General features: G+C 43.8%; 1 protein-coding gene across 2 annotated transcripts in view; it reads right to left on the reverse strand.

The window, feature by feature from the left end:
* Ocln (occludin) overlaps positions 1 to 21,272 on the reverse strand; it is a 50,418-nt gene that overhangs the window by 10,986 nt on the left and 18,160 nt on the right. For both annotated transcript variants that reach the window (XM_027401616.2, XM_035440530.1), the window contains one exon: positions 5,138 to 5,286. In XM_027401616.2, coding sequence (XP_027257417.1) covers positions 5,138 to 5,286 — 149 coding nt within the window. The remainder of the gene's footprint in view (positions 1 to 5,137; positions 5,287 to 21,272) is intronic.

Genomic DNA, 21,272 nt, shown 5'->3' on the forward strand with positions numbered 1-21,272 from the left:
CCCAAAAGGGCAGTGAAAACAGCACCAGGAGGCACCCATACTCAAGCACTCATCCGAGGAGTTCATCTGCTACGCTGAGCAGACAGATGCCTGACTTTCTGCAGTCAGTTTGGCACAATTCAGAGCCCTGTAACACAAGAAGGTTTACAGCTCTGCTTGGGGGAGGGCGTCCATGCTCAAACTTCTAAGAAAAATAGATCTCACACTTCCTTTTAGGAAGTTCAAACTAAGTTATAAGAGGTGTTTATTTGCCCCGTGCCAGAGACTTACTCTACAAAAGGCTCTCAGGAAAATGAGCAAAATTCTTTTCTACAGGTTCTTCCAGTCCCCTGGAACCTGTGGAATGCTGTGTGAGGACCAAGACACAGCTTATCCAATGGAGATAGGCTCTTTGCAACATTAATTTTATGTTACCACATATAGATTATCTTTTAGAGATGAAAGTTTGAAAGACTACAATACTTAAACTAAAATGCTTCCTGCTTTTGAATATAGTGACAAATGCCTGTCACCCCAGCATTCAAGAGGTTAGAGCAGAATCTTTGAGTCTCCTTGGGTGGGCTACACAGTGAGACCCTGTCTAAACCCCCACCATTCAAAGGGAGGAGTTTATTAAGTATTCATTTAACTCTCTCTGTGTTGATCTTAAGGCCATCTAGAATCAACAGGAGATTTACCATAACACTTATTATGCTTCTGAAGTAATTATTTCATGTTGCATCAGATTTTAAATTGCATGTAATGTTCCAGCCACAAGCATGAAAACAAAGCCCAATGCAGTAATAAAAAGTAAGGGTTAGGACAAGTGTACATTACTTCTGAGTAACAGAAACAGTTTCACTTTGCTCTGTAAACAGTAAGAACAGAAATGAACAAAGTTAGGTATCAGCCTGGCTATTCAAACCAACTATTTAAAATATCTGAAGCTTTTTCCCCCCTTCCTCACATTTTTTGTTTTCTTTAGTGGCTGATGCTTCAGATTGAACCTGGGACCTCATGAATGCTGGGCAGGCAGCACTCATCCACCAAGCTGTATCTCCAGCCCCTTCCCCTCTCCTACTGTTTCTAACTTACAGAATCCAGAAGCTGAGCATTTATCTCTCAGGTTTACTGGTCTCTAGGGCCACTTGGTTCTCACTATTGTCAGGGCCTTAGCATTCTAACCACACTTAAGCTCTATTAACCCTAAAGCTTCAGGGAATGGAGGTGCAGTTGGGGAAATGGGGGTGGTGGTATTTATTTCTTCTGTCGAAAACTATTCAGCCAATGTACGTGTTATTCGAATGCTATGCTTCCATGAGTGTCAATGATTAACAAGTTTTTCAACAATCCACCCACAATACCAGCTACTGTACGTGCTTTTTTTACTTTGAGACAGTAAAACAAGACTTTGTTGTTGTCCTTTGTTTTGAAGGGGGTTTGTTTGTTTCTGAGACAGGGTGTTGTGCGACCCTGGCCACAAATTCACAATACAGCTGAGGATGAATGACCTTGAACTCTTGATCATCCTGCCTCTACTTCCCCAAGGGCTAGGACTACAGGAATGAACCACCATGCCAGGCTTCAAATAAAGCTTTCTGAATATGGCTCGCCTATTTGCAGGTCTCTACATCAGCTCCTGCCTCCTGGTTCCTGCCCTGCATGAGTTCCTGTCCTGACTTCTTTCACTGATGAACAGTGATAAAGAAATGTAACCAAATGAGCCTTTTCCTCCCCAAGTTGCTTTGGTCATGGTGTTTAATCACAGCAATAGTAACCCTAACTAAGACAAGTTGGTACCAGGATAGTCGGATATTGCTGTGACAGACCTGACCATGCTGTTTTGGGGAGGATTGTGGCTTTGGCCTAGAAAAGTCATTGAGAGCTCAGTGAGCTGTTCTATTGGAGCTTTGAAGATAAGAATATTGACAGCAGACAGGTATGCCTGGCTTGTGACATTTCAGAGGGAAGCAAAGCAAAGATTTGGGCCATTTGTGTGAAGAATCTGTAGCTCTGGTCAGTCAGGGATGAAGAATTGGCTATGATTAGCAAGAGACCTGAATCACTAAAGAGAAACCTTTGTTCTACCAGGATCATCAATGCTGGTTAGCTGAAGCTGAGAAATTAGTGATGAGGAAAAGAGACCAAATAATTAATAAATAAGGGAAGAAAGGAAGGAAGAAAGAAAGGAAGGAAGGAAGGAAGGAGAAGGGAAAGGAAAGGAAAGACCGGCATCATTGAGGGCAAATGTTTGCAGTGAGTACATAAAAGCTGTGTTCCAGATGTGGCCACGGCTGTACCTCATGCTGGCAGCCGAAGTTGGTAGTGCAAGAGCACCCAGGTGGTGCTGGTTTTGAAGGCATGGAGGGGTCATGGAGAACATTTGAGGCTTGGCACTGAGAGGCCAGGAGAGACCATTGGTGAAGGTGCAGCCTCAGTAGCAGTCAAAGGCCTAGGATTGAAGGGATTATGCAGGGAAGTTGAGGTCTGGCACCATGAAGAGTGCCGAAGAGAGGTGAAAGTGCAGCCCAGCTGCAGCAGAAGACCCGGCCTTTTGGAGACTCCAGTACCACAGATTGTCCATAAGAACAGCAACAGCCGTGGAGTAGAGCCTGCCCAAGATTAGAAGACAAAATGTGTGTGCTTCAGAGGGCAAAGCTGGAGGAGGGGCCCAGAAGACCGTGGGTGAATCCCATATACTGGACATTGCTTTGATCTGACTGTAACTATGTTCTGGCATTTCCTTCTTGAAGTAAAGAAGTATTTAACTTATTGTTTATTTTACTGGCACCCACAGCTGAGAGACTAATTCTTTAAAGGGATTTTAGGTTTTAAAGAAACTTGGAGGATGGGGTTCAAAACAGGGTTTCTCAAGCTGGGGAGTGGTGATGCACGTCTTTAATCCCAGTTCTCAGGAGGCAGGCGGATCTCTGTGAGTTCAAGACTAGCCTGATCTACAAGAGCTAATTCCAGGACAGGCTCCAAAGCCACAGAGAAACCCTGTCTCGAAAAACCAAAAAAAAAAAAAAAGGACAGGGTTTCTCTTTGTGTAGACCTAGCTGTCCTGGCTGTGTATACCAGGTTAGCCTTGAACTCACAGAGATCCACCTGCCTCTGTCTTCCAAGTGCTGGGATTAAAGCCGTGTACCAACTTACTTTGTCTTTTGTAGAGGGCCATTTTTGTAAGTTTGGAATTCATTCTTCGTTCTGACACACTCCCCTCACCTGCCTTTGCTATTCCTATTATGGCCTTTGACTGAGTGTTCTGCATTTTGCCCATCTTTGTTTGGCAAACTCTATGAAAACATGAAGATGAAGGAGCACTTAGCTCAGTGTTGTACGAATGACTGGTATTCGAGACAATACAGGACTGAAAACAGATTTACAAGAGCCCTTCTTTTCTAATGACATGCCATTAGTGAAGGAGAAGAAACAATATCCAGGGCTGCTCTTCCAGAAGACCCACACCAGGAGGCTCACAGCTCACAACCATCTGTCACTCCAGCTCCAGAGGATTTGACAACTGCACTCATGTGCACAACACAACCTACCCCTCCCACCTCCTAACCCCCCTTACCCCCACCCCACCCCCCCCCACTCCCACCATACACACAGGTAATTTAAAATAAATCTTTTTCAAAATATTATTAAAGAATTATTATTTCTTTGAAAATTAAATTCAGTAAATTTTGATCATATTCACCCCCTGCTTCTCCCATAAATCCTAACATAAGTCTTACTTTTTTTAAAGATTAAACTAATAGATGGGGACATACATTAAATTCTTAGTTACTTCAAGACAGAGTTAGGTGAGTATGATGGGGAAACAGCAAATCTTAACTGTGAGGTTTCACACATTCCAACAACATGGAAAGCACAAAGGAAATGCTAAGGTTTGGAGGTGGTCCCAGTGTATCCTCCCTGCATTTAGTGGTGGCAGGCTTCATCCTTAAGATGGTGATGTCTGGTATCACTGTGGGCCTTCAAGCCCTGGAGCCTACTGGGAGGTTTCTAAAGACACCATGAGTGTTTCCCTTCAAGAGGCCTGAGGTCCCTCTCAACCTGTGCCTTGCTCTCTCTTGTCCCCAAAGGTGCCCCTGTCATTACATTGCCATCACCACAAGGTCCTCACCAGAGCCAAGCAGGTGCCAGTGCCCTTACCTCCCCAGCTATGAGGTTTACAAAGTAACTCTGCCTTGGATATTTTGTTAAATGGTGAAAAACAGACAGATAACCAAAATTCTGGAATTCAAATAGTGTTTTCTAGTTTAACAGGCATGTGTGTGATCAGAGCCTATCAACACACAACCTTTCCTGTCTATAAGACCCTATAATCACAGGCAAAGGGAGAAAACTTAAGTTTTCTTAATACACCTCTGCTCAGTTAACTTCCACACTCACTTCCAAGCAGTGTGGTGATACATTTCTTATGATATATTAAAGCTTGTCTGAGAATTCAGAAAGCAAAGCTAGCCACAAGCCACACTAGCTATCCAGGGAATGGTAACACACACCTTTAATCCCAGGACTCAAAATTAAGAGGTAGATAGATCTCTGTAAGTTCAAGGCCACACTAACTACAGAAATTGATCCAGTCTTAAAAGAAACAGCTCACACAAAGGTGATCTCAGGACCTGGGATCACATGCCTTTAATCCCACCACTAGGAAGGTGTAGACAGGAGAATATAGCTGGGCAGAGAGCGGAATATAAGGAGGGGGGACAGAAGTTCAGAGCCTTTTGCCTCTAAGGATTCAGGGAGACTGGCTTGGCTGCTTTGCTTCTCTGATCTTCAGCTTCAAGTTTTAATAAAGCATAAATATCATAAACAATATATCACCACAGAGCAGACTACAGAACCCCCCACTCCTAGTGAAAAGCCACAGATCTGACCTTTCAATACAATTAGCAGATGAAAAGGAGGGGTCTCACCCTCCTCATCCTGCATTCTCAAGCAGCACTGAGGCCTCTAGCAAAATCACTGCAACAGGAAGGAGGTTCTGCATCCAGCTATCCTGCCTACTGGCAGGCACTTTTTAAAGGAGAGTGGCTCTGTCGCTTCTCAGCCTGGTGACTCAAACAGTGTAAGGGAGGATGGCACAAAGTGATAGGCCAATATTCCTCTTAGACAAACGTTACCAAACTAAGGTGCTACTTACAAGGGTGTTGACTTATAGAAAGACTCTGGGTATGACCGCTTGCCGTCCACTTTGCCATTAGAGGAGTAGGCCATCAGACTGTCCACTCTCTCTGCATAGTCAGATGGCGGTGGAGGCATGTCTTGTGTGCCTGCAGACACATTTTTAACCTTAGGGAAAAAACAAAACAAAACAAGAGACGATGTCATTATTTACTCATAACTGAAAGGGTTAAAGAAATGGGAGAAAGTTATTACATATAATATAACTAATATGATGGAGGGATGTCCTTCCATATGTATGTTTCCCTTATTGGTTGATGAATAAAACACTGTGCCAATAAGGCAGGCATGGAGGTGGGACTAGAAGACAAGGAGAATTCTGGGAAAGGTAGGCAAAGGGAACCCACCAAAGTCAGTCACCATATAGGCCGCCAAAGGAGTAACAAGTCAGGCCATTCTCCAGTAAGCCAGGACCACGTGGAAATACAGATTAGTAGCTATGGGTTAATAATTAAGACAGAACTAGTCAATAAGAAGCCCTAGCCACCGGCTAACAATTTTATAATTCATATATAGCGTCCATGTATTTATTTGGGATTCAGGCAGCCAAGCTGGTGGGAAAGAACTCAGACGTGAGGATGAATTTCCACATAGAACCTGACAAAAGCTTAAAAAGGGATTTTAGAAGCCGGGCGATAGTGGTGCACGCCTTTAATCCCAGCACTCCGGAAGAAGAGGCAGGTGGATCTCTGTGAGTTCGAGGCTTGGTCTCCAGAGCGAGTGCCAGGATAGGTTCCAAAGCTACACAGAGAAACCCGGTCTCGAAAAACCAAAAAAAAAAAGGAGGGGATTTTAGAAACAAAAGAACAAAGTCAAGCACAGCTTCTTGGTAGCAGCATTTTCTTGGGTTGTTTCTGTTTGATAGAGGCAAGCAGAGGCTCTCGGCTCCTTTAAGGGAGGTTTCAGCTTTAACTTTAGCCATGCTGTTTAGCAGATAAAAAGACTCATGGCTAGAGATCAAGATATACAATAAAGACAGATTCAGATGAAGAAAAATCTCTAAAGGGTTTATACAGTGTTTTTAAAAATATATGTAGACTTGGGAAAGGAAAAAAAAGGATAAAGTGGTTAAAAAATAGTGGCTGGTTGTGGTAGCACATGCTGGTAGTATTTGCTGCAGGAGGCAGAGGCATAACACTTCTGGTGAAAGAATACACCCAGACAAAGATACGGCCAGTGCAAAACTTGGAGCATGAAAAACAGTCCTTGGCTGGAACAATGACTAAGGGGTAGTGAGATGAAGGTGTAATGATTTCACTAGACCCAAGATAAATGAAAAATGGGTGTTTATTGGGGAACACTTACACAAATAGTAATAAAGAACCTCGGGAGCGCTTCTCTGTCCTTCCTAACAGTTCGACTGACCCAAAACAAAGAGTGCACAAGCAAGACCACACCTCACACTTCCCTCTTTCTACTTCCATCCATTTGAAGCCAGGCCCAAAGGGGTGTGGCCACCATTACAGGTTTACCGGTAAGATACCACTACACTAATACTTATTTATCTCAGAATGTAATTAAATGAAATAATTAGCTGCAGTAAATCTTACACCCACCTACCTACCCCATTCAGATCAGAGGAACCAGCTCATATATGGGTGAGTTGCCCACACTCACATCAGGCAGCTCAGAACCATCTATAAATCCAGCTCCAAACAATCCAACACTGTCTTCTGGCCACTGAGGACATCTGCATGCAAGTGTGCACACTTTCACACATATTTACACATGCACACTGAAAATAAATCTTAAAAAAAATAATGGGGGCTGCAGAGATGATGGCTCAACAACGGTCAAGAGCACTGGCTGCTCTTCCAGAGGGCCTGAGTTCAATTCCCAGCAACCACATGGTGTCTCACGACCATCTGTAATGAGATCTGGTGCCCTCTTCTGGCGTGCAGGGATACATGCAGACAAAACACTGTATACATAAAAAATAAAAATAAATCTTAAAAAAATTTTTTTTCTAAAATAATAATAATAGCATCAGGCTGTTTGGGCTCCTCCAGATCCCAGTGTCCTCACCTGCGTAAACTGCGGACAATTACTTCATAAGGATGTCTGAATGATTAAAGGACATGAAGAATCTTATCTACCCCAATGTCTGATGAACATAGGGAAAACTCCTAATATACTGGATACAAGTAAATCCTTTAGGTCAGGCGGTGGTGGCGCACACCTTTAATCCCAGCACTGGGGAGGAAGAGGCAGGTTGATCTCTGAATTCAAGGCCAGCCTGGTCTACAAATCGAGTTCCAGGACAGCCAGGGCTGTTGTATTTCATGCAAACCTGGCTCGCTTCTCACCCACCTGCGCATGGCAGGTATATGTACCCTGGCTCTTTAAAAAAAGATCCCCTCTATTTTGCTCTCTTTCCACAGTTCCCTGGGGCAGACAGGACTTTTCCTGTCTCCCTCTTCTGTCCTCTGTCTGTCTCTGTGTGTCTTTACCTCTTTTCTCTTTCCTTCTTCCCTTCCCTCCAGTTTCTAATAAAACTTCTCACTAAGTTCTGTCTGCCTAGCATGTTTGTCGGTCACCCTCGCCCGCCATGGTCCCTCACTCAATTTATTATAACAAGAACTACACAGAAAAACGCTGTGTGTGTGGGGGGGGGGTCCTTTAGAGCTTTTGATTTTTCTGCTATTTTATACCCTTGCAATTATTATCGGCATCTATATATAGGGTGTGTCTTTGCAATAGGACACCTTTTATCTTGTGTTCTCTGCTAACGGAGTATGCAGTGATTTCTGCATTGTTTCATATTCAGGGTTAGAAAGGAATGGGATCATTTCCCTCTGAAAGTGGAATTCAGGGCCACTGGCCAAGCCAGCAGGTGGGTTTCCAGGGAGTGTACTTAGATTCCACCGCAGGGGGCCCCGGTGGGAACCATTCTTGGCTCCCACTGAATTCCTTACAAAAGAACATAACACCCTCTCAGGCCAATGCTCTGCCAAGTCAAAGGCCTGCCCTTACTCTAGAGACCCCATCAGAACTATAAAAGGCTTCCTTTTCTTAAAAGCCTGTCTTAGTTTCTCCAAGATCCACTCCCCTTCCTTTCCCCTCCAGCAGGAACTTTACCAGAGGCCTAGTCCTTTCAGAGGCTTTGTACTGCTTGGAATGCCCTTCCCCCTTTCTTTGCCTGCTAATCCCTCACTGGGCTCCAAATCTTGGTTCAAGTGCAGCCACCTCTTAGGGGCTTTTCACTCAAGTCCCTGCAGGGTGAGGAACAAACCTCTCCTATCTCCCCACATCTATCTCCACGTCAGAACACCTACTCACAGCCAGGCAATGGCTCACTCACTTAGCTCTAACTTCTGAAGACAACGGACTGTTCACAAGCGACCAACCCAGACTGGACTGGTACCAAAACTCAGCAGGTAGCTCATGTCCTAGGCACAATTTTACAGGTGTGACACCTCTCTCAGAAATGAGGAAGCTGTGGCTCCAGGGATTGGATAACTTTCCCAAGACAGACCCAATAAAAAACAGTAATGTGGGCAGCCTTGCTGCTGAGTCTCCAAAGCCTGGCCCAGAGCCTGGCCTTCAAGGTGGCTCAACCTGCAAAGGAACCTGAGTTCAGTCCCTAGGACCCACATGGTGGAAGGAGAGCACCAATTCCCACAAGTTATCCTCTGTGTTACACACATATGCTGTGTCACAAGTGCACCCCCAGATGCACACATATTTACACAAATAAATACATGCAATAAAAAGAAGCCCAGAACTTGCTGTAAAAAGATTGCCTGGGCAACTAAAGGCAAAGAAAGTAGAGGCAAAATACAATTTAAGATCTGTCCTGGAAGAAGAAAAGCTTGAGTCATAATTCCCAGGGCCAAATGTTGGCCCTGCCACTCCCAGCAGCCTCCAGCAAGCTCTGGGCTGGGTCTCTCTACTCCAGGGTCTTCACGCGTGAAAAAGAACAGAAAGGGGAAATGGAAATCTACACAGCAGAGTCCAGCCAACCAAGGAATGCCTCAGACTCACTCTTGAGATCAAATTCAAAAGTTTATCTCAAAAACATATCTCACACAAAGAAGTTTAAAGAATAGAATAATTAATTTTTGGAGGTACACAGGGTATATCAATATGAAAAGAACTGTAACTGGGCATAATGGGGCATGCCTTTAATCCCAGCACTTGGGAGGCAGAGGCACTCTGTAAGTTCAAAGCCAGCCTGACAGCCAGGGCTATACAGTGAGACCCTGTCCCCCTCCCCAAAAGAACTTTTTCCCAAATGTCAAAATAATTATATTATTTCAAAGAGCCATACAAGAAGTAATTATGATGAGGACAAGTTTTATTCAAAATGTAATTATACTCATTAGAAGGATGCCAATTATGTCTCTTGTGAACAAAACCTTGTGGCTACGTTTAACCCTTCCCCTTCTCCCTCCTAGAGAGTCAATGAAAACACCCTGCACCTGGTGGAACACCCAAATGAAAACAAGGAGAGGGCAATGCAGTGCAGACGCATAGGTGCTCCCCAGTCTCTGCCTTGCTCGATGGGAACAAGACAGAGCAACAGGGTTCTTCGAACCCCATCTTCTCCACCCTGCTCCCAGAAGTCAGAGCCAATAAAACTCAAAAGGTTGGGAAAGCACTTTTTCTTTTTTTTTAATTTTTTTATTTAATTTAGAAACAATCTTATTTTATATATCAATCCCAGTTCTCTCCCCCTCCCATTCTCCCATGCCCCCCACCCACACCCCATCTCTCTTCTGCTCCATAGAAAGGGAGAGACCTTCCCTGGGGGATCAAAGTATGTCTCATCCTTTGGGGCAGGGCCTAGGCCCTCCCCCTTGTGTCTAGACCAAGAGAGTAACCCTCTATGAGGAATTGGCTCCCCATGTCCATTGGTACACTAGGGATAAATACTGTTCCACTACCAGAGGCCCCACAGACTACCCAGGCCTCCTAACTGACACCCACGTTCAGGGGACCGGGCTCCCTATGCTGGTTTCCCAGCTGTCAGTCTGGGGTCCATGAGCTCCCACTTGTTCAGGTCAGCTGTTTCTGTAGGTTTCCCCAGCCTGGTCTTGACCCCTTTGCTCATCACTCCTCCCTCTCTGCAACTGGATTCCAGGAATTCTGCTCAGTGATTAGCTGGAAAACACTTTTTCTTGTCAAAATCAGCTTCCTGTGGTTTGGAGTGAGGAAGATGCTGCAACGACAACCATTCTCCATTTTCCTCTCTACCCTGCCTTCATTACAAGTTCACAGGTGGACAGTCAGGCTGGACCCATATCCAGCCAATCTAGCAAAATGACAAAAGTCATCTACTTCTAAGAAGGAAAGGGAACTCCATCTGTCGAGTGTCTATCATGTGCCAAGCAGTCTAATCATGCTTATTTAGCACCACCCAGGTAGATAAGATTATCAATATTTTCCAAGGAAACTAAACTCAACCTGCTCAACGTAAAACAGAAGGCGAAACGGTTGTTGTGGAATCTGAGCCTTGTCCCTTCTCGCACGCTGTCCCTTCTAATTCAACCTCAGCTTCAGGTGTGCATTGTGTCTGGGTACTTCACTCATCCTTGTAACAAGGCAAGTCATTGTCACGGCCTCGAACTCACTGCATCCTAATGAAATGCAAGGTAGAACCTCTACTTGTTTAACTTCCTGAGGGCAGGAAATTTCTGCACAGAATTTCACAGTCACTAGTGATTGTGAGAATTCTAACCTCAGTTGGTTCTCTTCCTGCTTGGTAGATGACAGGGAAAAATATCCCTGCACAGAGAGAAGCAGGCTAATCTCAAAGTGCCATCTCCATTTTTACAACCTGCCCAACCCATCTTTATGAGCTACTATCCTTGCAGGTTCTCAACAATAAGTGGTCCAACTTGTTTTTCCCGTTTGCTGGTATTTTATAACTGCAGATGCTCACCCCTGAAAAAGCTCAGTTCTTGTCCTTCCCCCTTTTTTTTCTAACACTCTGGGATGATTGGGTCCACTGTGGACCAATCCCACAAGTGAACAGGTCATAGACCAAGTTAGAAGCACTGATTGGTTTAAATTACTCAGGTCTTCTCTCGCCTCCAGCAGCATGCTGCCCAGAGAAACTGTCTGTGTATCAACAAAGGCAAATTCTAAGTAAGTCAGCCGATCAGATCAGATCTCTGGAAGCAAGTCAGGGATGGGTCATTAGAAGTTTGGGGGCAGGCGAGGTGGAGAAACTTTTTCTGAGTGAACTTTATTGGTTATCTAATCCATGGCTGCTTGCTGCAGAAACAGAAATCCAAGTGAAGGCTTGTACTTACAGAATTTCTCTGTGTACTCCTGGCTGTCCTAGAACTCACTCTGTAGACCAGGCTGGCCTCAAACTCAAAGAGATCCTACTGCCTCTGCCTCCCAAATGCTCGGGACTAAAGGCATGTGCCACCACCCCCTGGGGAAGGTTTATACTTTAATACAGAGGCACTTCGGGCGATGGTTCCTTTACAGGTGGGCTGAAAAGCCAGAAATACAGAGCCAGCCACCACCTGATGTTCCAAATACCCTTCAGTTTTCTAATGCCCTCAGTGCCCTTCTGTTTACAAAGTATGCCACGGTGCAGGAAGGACTTCTGCCTACATTAACCCAAAGGCTAAACATGCCTGCAGCATAACCGTTGTGGCTAGACTTCAGGAAACAAGGGTTCTCAAATCATTCTCCCCAGAACAGCACATCTGCAGTATCTGCTCAAGCCCAATTCCAAACCCAATAAATCAGAAACTAGGGGGTGGGGCACAGTAAACTGCTCTAACAAGCCCTCCAGGGAGGACAGGGAGGATCCACGGATGCAGGACAGAGGCTCTGTGCTGCAGACAGCCATACCCTGTTTAGATCATTACACCTATCCACATGGCTGAGTTTAGAAACATTAACTTGGTGCTAAGAATCTAGGAATTCCAGCTTTCAGAGAACCACAAAAGCACTCTCTAGCTCTAACACGAACTCCCTTACCCACCCCCACCCCCCACCTCCCCCACACCTCTCAAAAACAGGTTCCCTGAAGGTCTGCCTTTTTTGTCCTCCAACCCCTCTCCTCTCACAGGGGAGCTGGGACCACTTGGGTGGTTCAGAAAGCCAGATAGATTGCTATTACTTCTGTTAAATCCTGTTCCACCAGAGGCCAGAGACAACTGTGTCATGTTTTCCACATTGAGTCCAGTATACCAGTGGTATAGGCAAGAATGTTGTACCGGGCAAGAGTGAAAAAGCTATTCAAGTCATGCAGCTGTCTAATGCTGATGACCAATACTGGCTGGTTACTCCAGCTTAGCCATGCTCATTTGTCTCCCACTAGGTACATCTGCATGCTGGTTGAAGAAAACATGTTTTTACTCTAAAGTTGTAGCAGAGTTGATAGGAGTAAGTCACACTGCAATGATACATTTATGTACTTGCATCTTGGATACTCTTACCCAAGCTGTTACTGTTACAATTACTATCCTAACTGAAATGTATTGGGTGTAGATGTATTCAATATATTTCTTACTTCTGACAACTTTGATGTACAATGATTTTATCAGGATATAACCCCCACATAAAATCAAGAAGCATCCATGCATATTATAGTTTATTATATGTCAAATACACTTCTTTGAAGCTGTTTTAAAAATTATCTGGTATGATTATATTGGCTGGCTTTTCATTGCTACAGCAGCTTAACTATGGATGGAACTTTCATTTTCCCTGTTTAGAGAGAACTAACCTATTATATTAAAACCCTCCTTAGAAGTCAAGGACATCCAGAGGTGATGGTGCATGCTTTAATCCCAGCACTTGGGAGGCAGAGGCATATGGATCCCAGCGAGTTCAAGGCCAGCCTGGTCTACAAAGTGAATTCCAGGACAGCCAGGATTGTTACACAGAGAAACTCTGTCTTGAAGAAAAAACAAAAACAAAAACAAAAAGCCATTCTGGGATGATCACAAGCAACAGGTCCAAGCTATACAAATACTGTCCCAACTCTACACTTTAGTGGCTCTTTGTTTTTTTGTTGTTGGTGTTGGTGGGTTTTTTTGTTTTTGTTTTTGTTTAAACTCTTCTGTCAAAAATTTTAAGTTATAAAATTCAAACCCAAGTCATTTTGTTGCCCTACACTAGAGAGAGTTTGACTAAGCAGCATCTAAACCCATCTGTCACAACAAGCCACCATTGTTATCACCAGAGTGTGCCTGCCTCTCAAATCTTCATCTTCCTCATGAGAACTGTAGACCCAGCTCAGATTCTTTAACTACATCAGGAGAACCTGAAACCCGAGCTCTGAATTTCAATTGCCACTTCATTAGATAATGTGGCAATAAAAACTGATCTCAAGGCCAGGCGTGGCGGCAACACCTCGGAAAAATTAAAAATTAAACAAGAAGTGATCTCAAGCTCATGTTCACAATCAACTTTTAAATATTTGTCCTGGAGGTATAAACTTTTCCAAAACCAGTGTTGTATTTATCCACAGGAAGTGAATATGCATTCAATACTCATTTTTCTATAGTTATGACTTTCTAAAACTGGAAGCTGGTTAAAAGATTTGAACGAAAAAATTAGCATGAATGACTCTGTCTCTGAGGAGTCAAGGTGCTTGTCCTTCTCAACTCATCACTAACACCCACAGCTGGAGTCTCCCCTCTGTCCTTCTCAATCCCCAAGAGCACAGTGCTTGCTCTTATAAGAGGTCCTGTTCTATCAAGCAGGAAGGGATCAGAGGGACATGGCTTCTCAATAAGAGAAGCCGACAAACACATTCCAAACTGCTCAGAAACTCCTTGTAAGCTATTCAAATTGCACACTGAGGACCCCAGACAAAAACAAAGGGGAAACCACAATTAATTCAAGCAGCATATTTACAGTGCATATATCCATGCAGCATCATTTTCCTAGAAACTCTTTCCTCATTCTATACAAAAGCCATACTATGTGGCCACGGCAGGCTAGTGCAAGAAGGCCACATGACTCAACCTAACTCAGCCATAGTCCCTTTCTAGCCTGTTTGAGAAGAATTAGTAAATACTTAAGCTGGATGTAGCCACACATACAACCCCAGCACTTGAAGGTAGAAACAGGAGGATCAGAAAGTGAAGGTCATTCTTAGCTACCTGGGCTACATACAACCTTGTAAAAGAAAAAGAAAAAAAAAAATCTCAAGACTGCAAGTGTCTGCTTTCTGCCTGTGTCCCCAAGAAGTGAAACCTAATCCCCAGGCAGGAAGAGGTCAAGGTGAGCATGCCCTTTAGAAAAATACCTGATTTTAGTTGTCACTGATACACAACCTCACTATTGCCCTCTGAGGCTAAGTGGTTTCAACTCTTTCTAAGGTTTCATGTGTTTTAAATGAATTCTTTTTTTTTTTTTTTTTTTTTGGTTTTTCAAGACAGGGTTTCTCTGTGTAGCTTTGGAGCCTATCCTGCCACTTGCTGTGTAGACCAGGCTGGCCTCGAACTCACAGAGATCTGCCTGCCTCTGCCTCCCGAGTGCTGGGATTAAAGGCATGAGCCACCAATGCCCAGCCCGATGAATTCTTCTTTTTACCCAAGCAAATTTAAGTTGTTTCTGTCACCTGTTAACTAGGACATTAAGACTCTTCTCTGAGTTGTCAGCTATTTCCCTTTCCAAATCCCCAAAGTAAGACCACCATACTTTTGTCAGCTACATCTCACACTAGAATGAGAGGCAGACAAAATAACTGCACTAAGAAAAGGAGATGCAAAGGTATTCACCTGCTTGCAGGGAATACTGGAATCAGAGATGCTCATATATAACCAGGCAATCTCTGCAACCAAACACATGGGTTAAAGATATCAGAATCCATCAACCTAAAGTCACGCTAAAGGAACAGGACCAGAATTCACAGCAATTCCCCAACATACTGCTTCCATAAGTACAAAAGCCAACATTACACATCAAGAGTGGAAGGAAGGGGACTCTAAGAATCCCACTACTCCATTTATCTAAGGACTAAAGCCCACAGCAAAAGGTATGTTTTTCCTATTGATGATACACAAACTCAGCAGAGCCTGGTTTTCTGGCCCGTGTGGCTCTGTGTGGGAAAATAACCTCAAGTAATTGTGAGGAAACTCATTCAGTACACAAGAACATTTGAGGGTTCCTTTTACTGTTCCTTTTTGTTCCTGTTTGTTATTTGTCTTTTGAGATGGGCCTCCCTGTTGTTCAGGCTGGCCTTCAACTCCTAGATTCAATCCTTCTTCCTGCCCTGATCTCCTAAACAGACTGAACTGTAGGTGGCACACTGACCCGACCCCCAGTCTGCAGTTTCCACTCTCATCGAAAACACTGAGAAGCACATAATCAGGACAGTGGCAGAGAAGGATCATGTCCCCATAACTGAGGTGAGGGAGGCACTTTGGCTTGTCATATCTATAATGCCTAGTCACTTGTGCATGACACACAAACATCAAACAGAGGACTTAGACTATCTCATGCCTCATAAAAGTTGCCCTTTGTCCCTATCAAAACTCTTGGAAGAATCAAGATATCAGACACTGCTTGGGTTTGTGCTACCTCAACAATTGCTGAAGTGTAAAGCAGAAAAAAAAACACACCCGGCCAATGAGCACAACACACACACACACACACACACACACACACACACAGAGAGAGAGAGAGAGAGAGAGAGAGAGAGAGAGAGAGAGAGAGAGTGATACAGTTCTACTGTTATAGTCAAACATTATAAAGTCTAACAGCATCAAGAGTTGCTGCTGAGATAGTAAGTGGGCGAGCTTTGGAAACATGTCATTATTTTATAAGAAGCGCACTCACAAACTCTTCACCCCAGGAGTTCTACATGTAGGTCCAGATCCAAGAGAAATTTGCTCGAGCATGAGAGAGTCAAAAGGTTCATAACAAGACCACGGGGGTTTCTGTTTTGCTTTGTGGCAGTGCTGTGGATGACACATAGCACATTGGGTACACACTACAACTGAGCTACACAGCAGCAGTCTAGCAACGCTACAGAAAAGTCCATTGACAGGAGCTAGGCAAACTGTCATGAAATTCTGGAATACAGGGATCAGACTATTGTCTCTAGTTAAGTACAACAATGTAGATGAACCTCACTAACCTAGTATCAAATTAAAAAGGCACCTGATAAGACAGTATATACAAGGATAGCCGCCCCCCTCACATACATACCTCTCTCACACACAGCCCAGCTTGACAGGTCTTTTTAGAGGAAGCTGTGAGCAAGTAGATGAGAAAGTACAATAATGTATGGAATAGCATAATGTGATGATGTTCTTACTGTCATTCTTGTCTGGGAAGGCATGACCCTAAGAGTTCATTATGAAACAAACAGAAGTAACAAGAATGCTGCACATGTACCAAAGATAGCAATATAATGAATCAAGAATCGTTTTTTAACTTCTGTGTGCCTCAAGTCCCGGTCAGAAAGAAAACAAACCCAAGTAAAAGGTGGTCCCAAGAGGTAAAATACTCAGTTTCAAGCCAAGCTTTGTCAGTCTCTGTGACCAGGTATGTATGAATGAAAATGCTGTCAGCTGATAAAACTCAGGTTCAACACCAATCTTCTCCATTCTCTAACACTTTATATACTCACCTCTAGGAAATGATTTGTTAGCCCTTTCCATAAATGCGCTGGTCAAAATGTGTTCATAAAAGAAGAAGTCAACCTTCACCAAAAAGTGAAGGCTTTTAGGAGGTACAAGTTCAGTGTGAGTGCTTGGTCACTGGGGGAAGTTAAGTTATGACCTATTTCATACTGTTTTCGAGAGTGAATGTTACAGGCTAGGGACCGGCTCAGTGTGCAGCGCTTGTCTACTACATATGAGGGTCTGGGTCCTGACCCCACAGAGCACAGCAAAAGGAAGCTCTAACAAAGCACAGCTGAAACCACAAAGAACAGACGGGAGGATCTAAACACAAAAATGTAAGCCCTATCAATCGTACTTCAATGAACCGGCTTTAAAAGAACACTGAAGACAAAGGAGAGACCCCGGGAACCTGGATATGTAGCATGTAACATTAACATAATAATCTTTATATGAGACTGGCAGGAAGCAAAGACGGAACAATCCTGAGGAAAGCTAAGCAGAGCTATTAAAGTGATAAGATCATGGATGGCAGAGGAGTCTGCTTCATCACAAAATGATTTAAATGAAACCCACAAAATTGACAGAAATTAAAGACCGATAATACCCAGACCAGGAAAACATGTTGGAAAATGAGCAATTCCACATGTAATCAGCTAGCGGATTTTGTAGAGCTCTTAAAACCAAGGCAACTGGAGACAAGCTGCTTAGAGACAAATGCTGGCACAGAAACAGAGTAACGGGATTTCTTGCAGAGTTGTTGGGAAAGTAAACCTGTACAGTCATATAAAAAACAATATGGAAGTTCTAAAGCCTCACAAACAGAACACAGCATGAACCAAGAAACACACTACAGGGCTATTAAAAAGGACACCTGCACTTCCACATCTACTCCCCTGCTACTCACAGTATTCAAGAAATGCAACTGGGGCTGGAGAGACGATGGCTCAGCAGTAAAGAGCACAGCTGCTCTCCCAGAGGACCCAGGATTCCCATCACCCACACAACACCCCACACCATCGGTTACAACAGTTCCAGGGGATCCGACACCCTCTTCTTGCCCCTGCAGACACTAGGCATTCATACATGCAGGCAAAACACCATATGCATAAAAATTATAGTAAAATATCCTTTTTTCTTTCTTTCTTTTTTTATTTTTTTATTTTTTTTATTTTTTATTTATTTATTTATTTTTTTTTTTTTGGTTTTTCGAGACAGGGTTTCTCTGTATTGTTTTGGAGCCTATCCTGGAACTCACTCTGCAGACCAGGCTGGTCTCAAACCCCCAGAGATCTGCCTGCCTCTACCTTCTGAGTGCTGGGATTAAAGGCAAATAAAATGTCTTAAAGAAATGCAAATAACCTATGGGTCCATCAACTAGTGAATGAAGAAATTGTGGTACAGGGGCTGCAAAGACTCAGTGGTTATTAGCACTTCCTGCTCTTCCCGGAAATTGGAGCTCCATGCCCGTGAGCACCTGCATCCAATGCCCTCGTACAGCCCCAGAGGAGCATGAACACACACACACACACACACACACACACACACACGCACGCACGCACGCACGCACGCACGCACGCACGCACGCACGCACGCACGCACGCACGCACGCAAAAGCACGCACACAAATAAAAGTACATTTGCTTGTTTCTTCGTTTTTGTTTTTTAGAGACATTGTCTCACTGTGCAGCCCTGGTGGACCTGGAACTCATTATGTAGACCATGCTCACAGAGATCATCCTGCCTCTGCATCCTGAGTGCTGGGATTAAAGGTGTGTGCCAGACACCTTGAAAAATTTTATTCCTTTTATATTAAGAACTTATAGCAAATTATCACAAACAAGAGTCAGTATTTAAAATACCCAAAATTGACACAACCTAATAGCAACAATAGAACTAGTTTTGGCTTAATGGATGTCCACAAAGAGAATGTTAGCAGCAAGACTGTGGGGAGATGGGAATACACATGAAGGATTAGAGAGAGAAAAGGGAAAATGATGTAATTTATATTTTAATTTTTAAAGAATTAAAAATCCGGAAGGAAAAAGAAGTGAATGTGTGGTAATTAAACTTCACAGTTGGTCATACGACTCATAAGTGATGCTGCTTTAAAATTGGCAACTTCTTGTTATCTAATGACTCCATAGATATGTGTACCCGTTAGCCTACTAGTACTACTGTAGAGAGTCTATCCCATATAACTGTAGATATTTATGAAAGGTATACAAAGGAGGATTTTTTATTCTTACCTCTGTTTGCAATATGAAATGGGAAATTTACCCATCAGCAAATCCCCACATACACACACCATCTGGCCATGTGAGAAGTAAGGAACATTCCCAAGATACCTCATAAAGGAAAACAGGCAAGATGAAAGCAGGAAGTTTCAATGAGCTGGCAGGGGCCTTATTTTCACAAAATAAGACAAAAGCGGTAGTACTCACACCTGTGATCCTTGCTACTTGGGAGGCTTAGACAGGCAGGTTAACAGATTAAGGCCAGCCTGGGCTACATAAAAGAGTTCAAAGCCGGGGGCTGGAGAGATGGCTCAGAGGTTAAGAGCACTGACTGCTCTTCCAGAGGTCTTGAGTTCAATTCCCAGCAACCACATAGTGGCTCACAACCATCTGTAATGAGATCTGGTGCCCTTTTCCGGCCTGCAGGCATACATACAAGCAGAACTCTGTATACATCATAAATAAAATCTTAAAAAAAAAAAAAGTAAGCCAACCTATGCTATAGAACAAGACCTATCTAGAAAAAAAAAATTACAAATCAAAACAGGGCTGGCAAGATGGTTCAGCAGATAGGGACCTTGCTACCAAGCCTGACAACCTGAGTTGAGAGTGATCCTATATCAAAAGAGGTGACAAGATTTAGAATGGTAATAAATGTTCAGACCTATCCCAACTTGCAGGGCATACTGAATAACACTTTATTCCCATCCCTATCCCACCAATATACAAGAAGTCCCTTGTCTTAGCACCCTTGCCTTAGGGTCCACAATTACTAAGGTCCCCATTCTCCCCCAACACTGGAGACTTAACTCAAGGTCCCATGATGTATAATAATCCGCACTTAGCACAAGCCGTTATGTTTTGCTAAGACCAAAGGGACAAAGACTTACTGCTGCACTCACGTGCAGAGTTGCATCTCCACTGTAGCGGCCTGAGGGCAGAGTGAAAGCCGCTGGAGGAGAAAGGCACAGGAGCAAAAGATTGCATCTGGGGCTGAACTGCAATGAGTAACTAAGTTCAATGGAATGAGCTTGGGGAGGCAAAGAAGACTAGAAGAAAAAACAAACTGCTTGACGCTAAAATACCCAAGTCAGTTATTATAAGGTACTACATACAAAATAATACCCTTTTGTGAGTATATATTGGGCTGGGGGTTGAACCTAGAGCCTTCTACACATTAGGCAAGTACTCTACCACTGAGCTACTCCAACGGCCACAAAGGATGCCTTCACTTCCTCACCACTTCATGAGTTACTGCCTGTCGCCAAGTTATCAAAACACTTACAACTGATTAAACTTTCCTAACAGTAGATCAGACAAGAGGCTAAAGTTCACGGTGACTCTAATATTACTGGTGCTGGTCTCCCTTGAGCCAGTTTATTTATTTTTTTAAAGCCCTCTCGAAACCTTAAGTAAATAAATCCAACAGCCAGTGAAAACTGACACACCCAGAAACTCTCAGCAAAACATTTACTTCATAGTCCACAACAGACTGTCCTAGTCTATCTACAGGTGGCCTCGCCTAGAGCTAAAGATCGATAGAGAATGCTTCCTGTAAAGCAGCTTCACACTTCACAGTGAAGTGGCTTCCTACAAAGGGGGTTAGCACTCATCACTGGAAAGCAGATAACTCTTAACATGCCCTCCCCTTCAATAGCTAGAGATAGTTACATCTAAGCTCGTAGATTTCCTAAACATTCTGGCATTTAGAATGCTAGAGCTAAGGGGCACTTCTGTTTATCAGTAACCAACAGCTCTTTTGAAGCCCTCCTATACCCCATTGCCAGTGGCCACAACAACCCTACCCTACAGTCAGCTAGGGTCCAGAAATCCCAATTAATTTTCATGGCCAGAGCCAGATCTAGAGGTAAAGGCCTGGGATCCTGGCTACTTGGGAGGCCTGCTTAGATTACAGAGTGAGTTCAGGTCCAGCCTAGGCAAGTTAAGGAGATGTTATCTCAAAAAACAGGGAAGTAGAGGGGTGTGGGGGAGACAGCTTGATGGGTAAAGCCCTTGCCTTGAAAGTGGGTGAATGTGATCCCCAGAACCCGGATAAAAGCCAGGTGCGGTGGCAAATCTGTAATTGAAGCTCTTCCAAGATAAGATGGAGACAGACAGGAGAATCCCAGGAAGCCCCAGGACAAGCTGGCCTGGCCAGTACAGTACAGAGAGACTCTGCCCCAAACAAGTGGAAGATGAAGGCCAACACCCAAGGCTGTCCTCTGATAGCCACACAGACGCATGACAAGTGCACATGCCTGCACTCACAAGCAGGAACACACATACAATTCACAACACACAAACTCACAAA

This window comes from Cricetulus griseus, chromosome 2 (genome assembly GCF_003668045.3).
Source record: "Cricetulus griseus strain 17A/GY chromosome 2, alternate assembly CriGri-PICRH-1.0, whole genome shotgun sequence".
Lineage (NCBI taxonomy): Eukaryota > Metazoa > Chordata > Mammalia > Rodentia > Cricetidae > Cricetulus > Cricetulus griseus.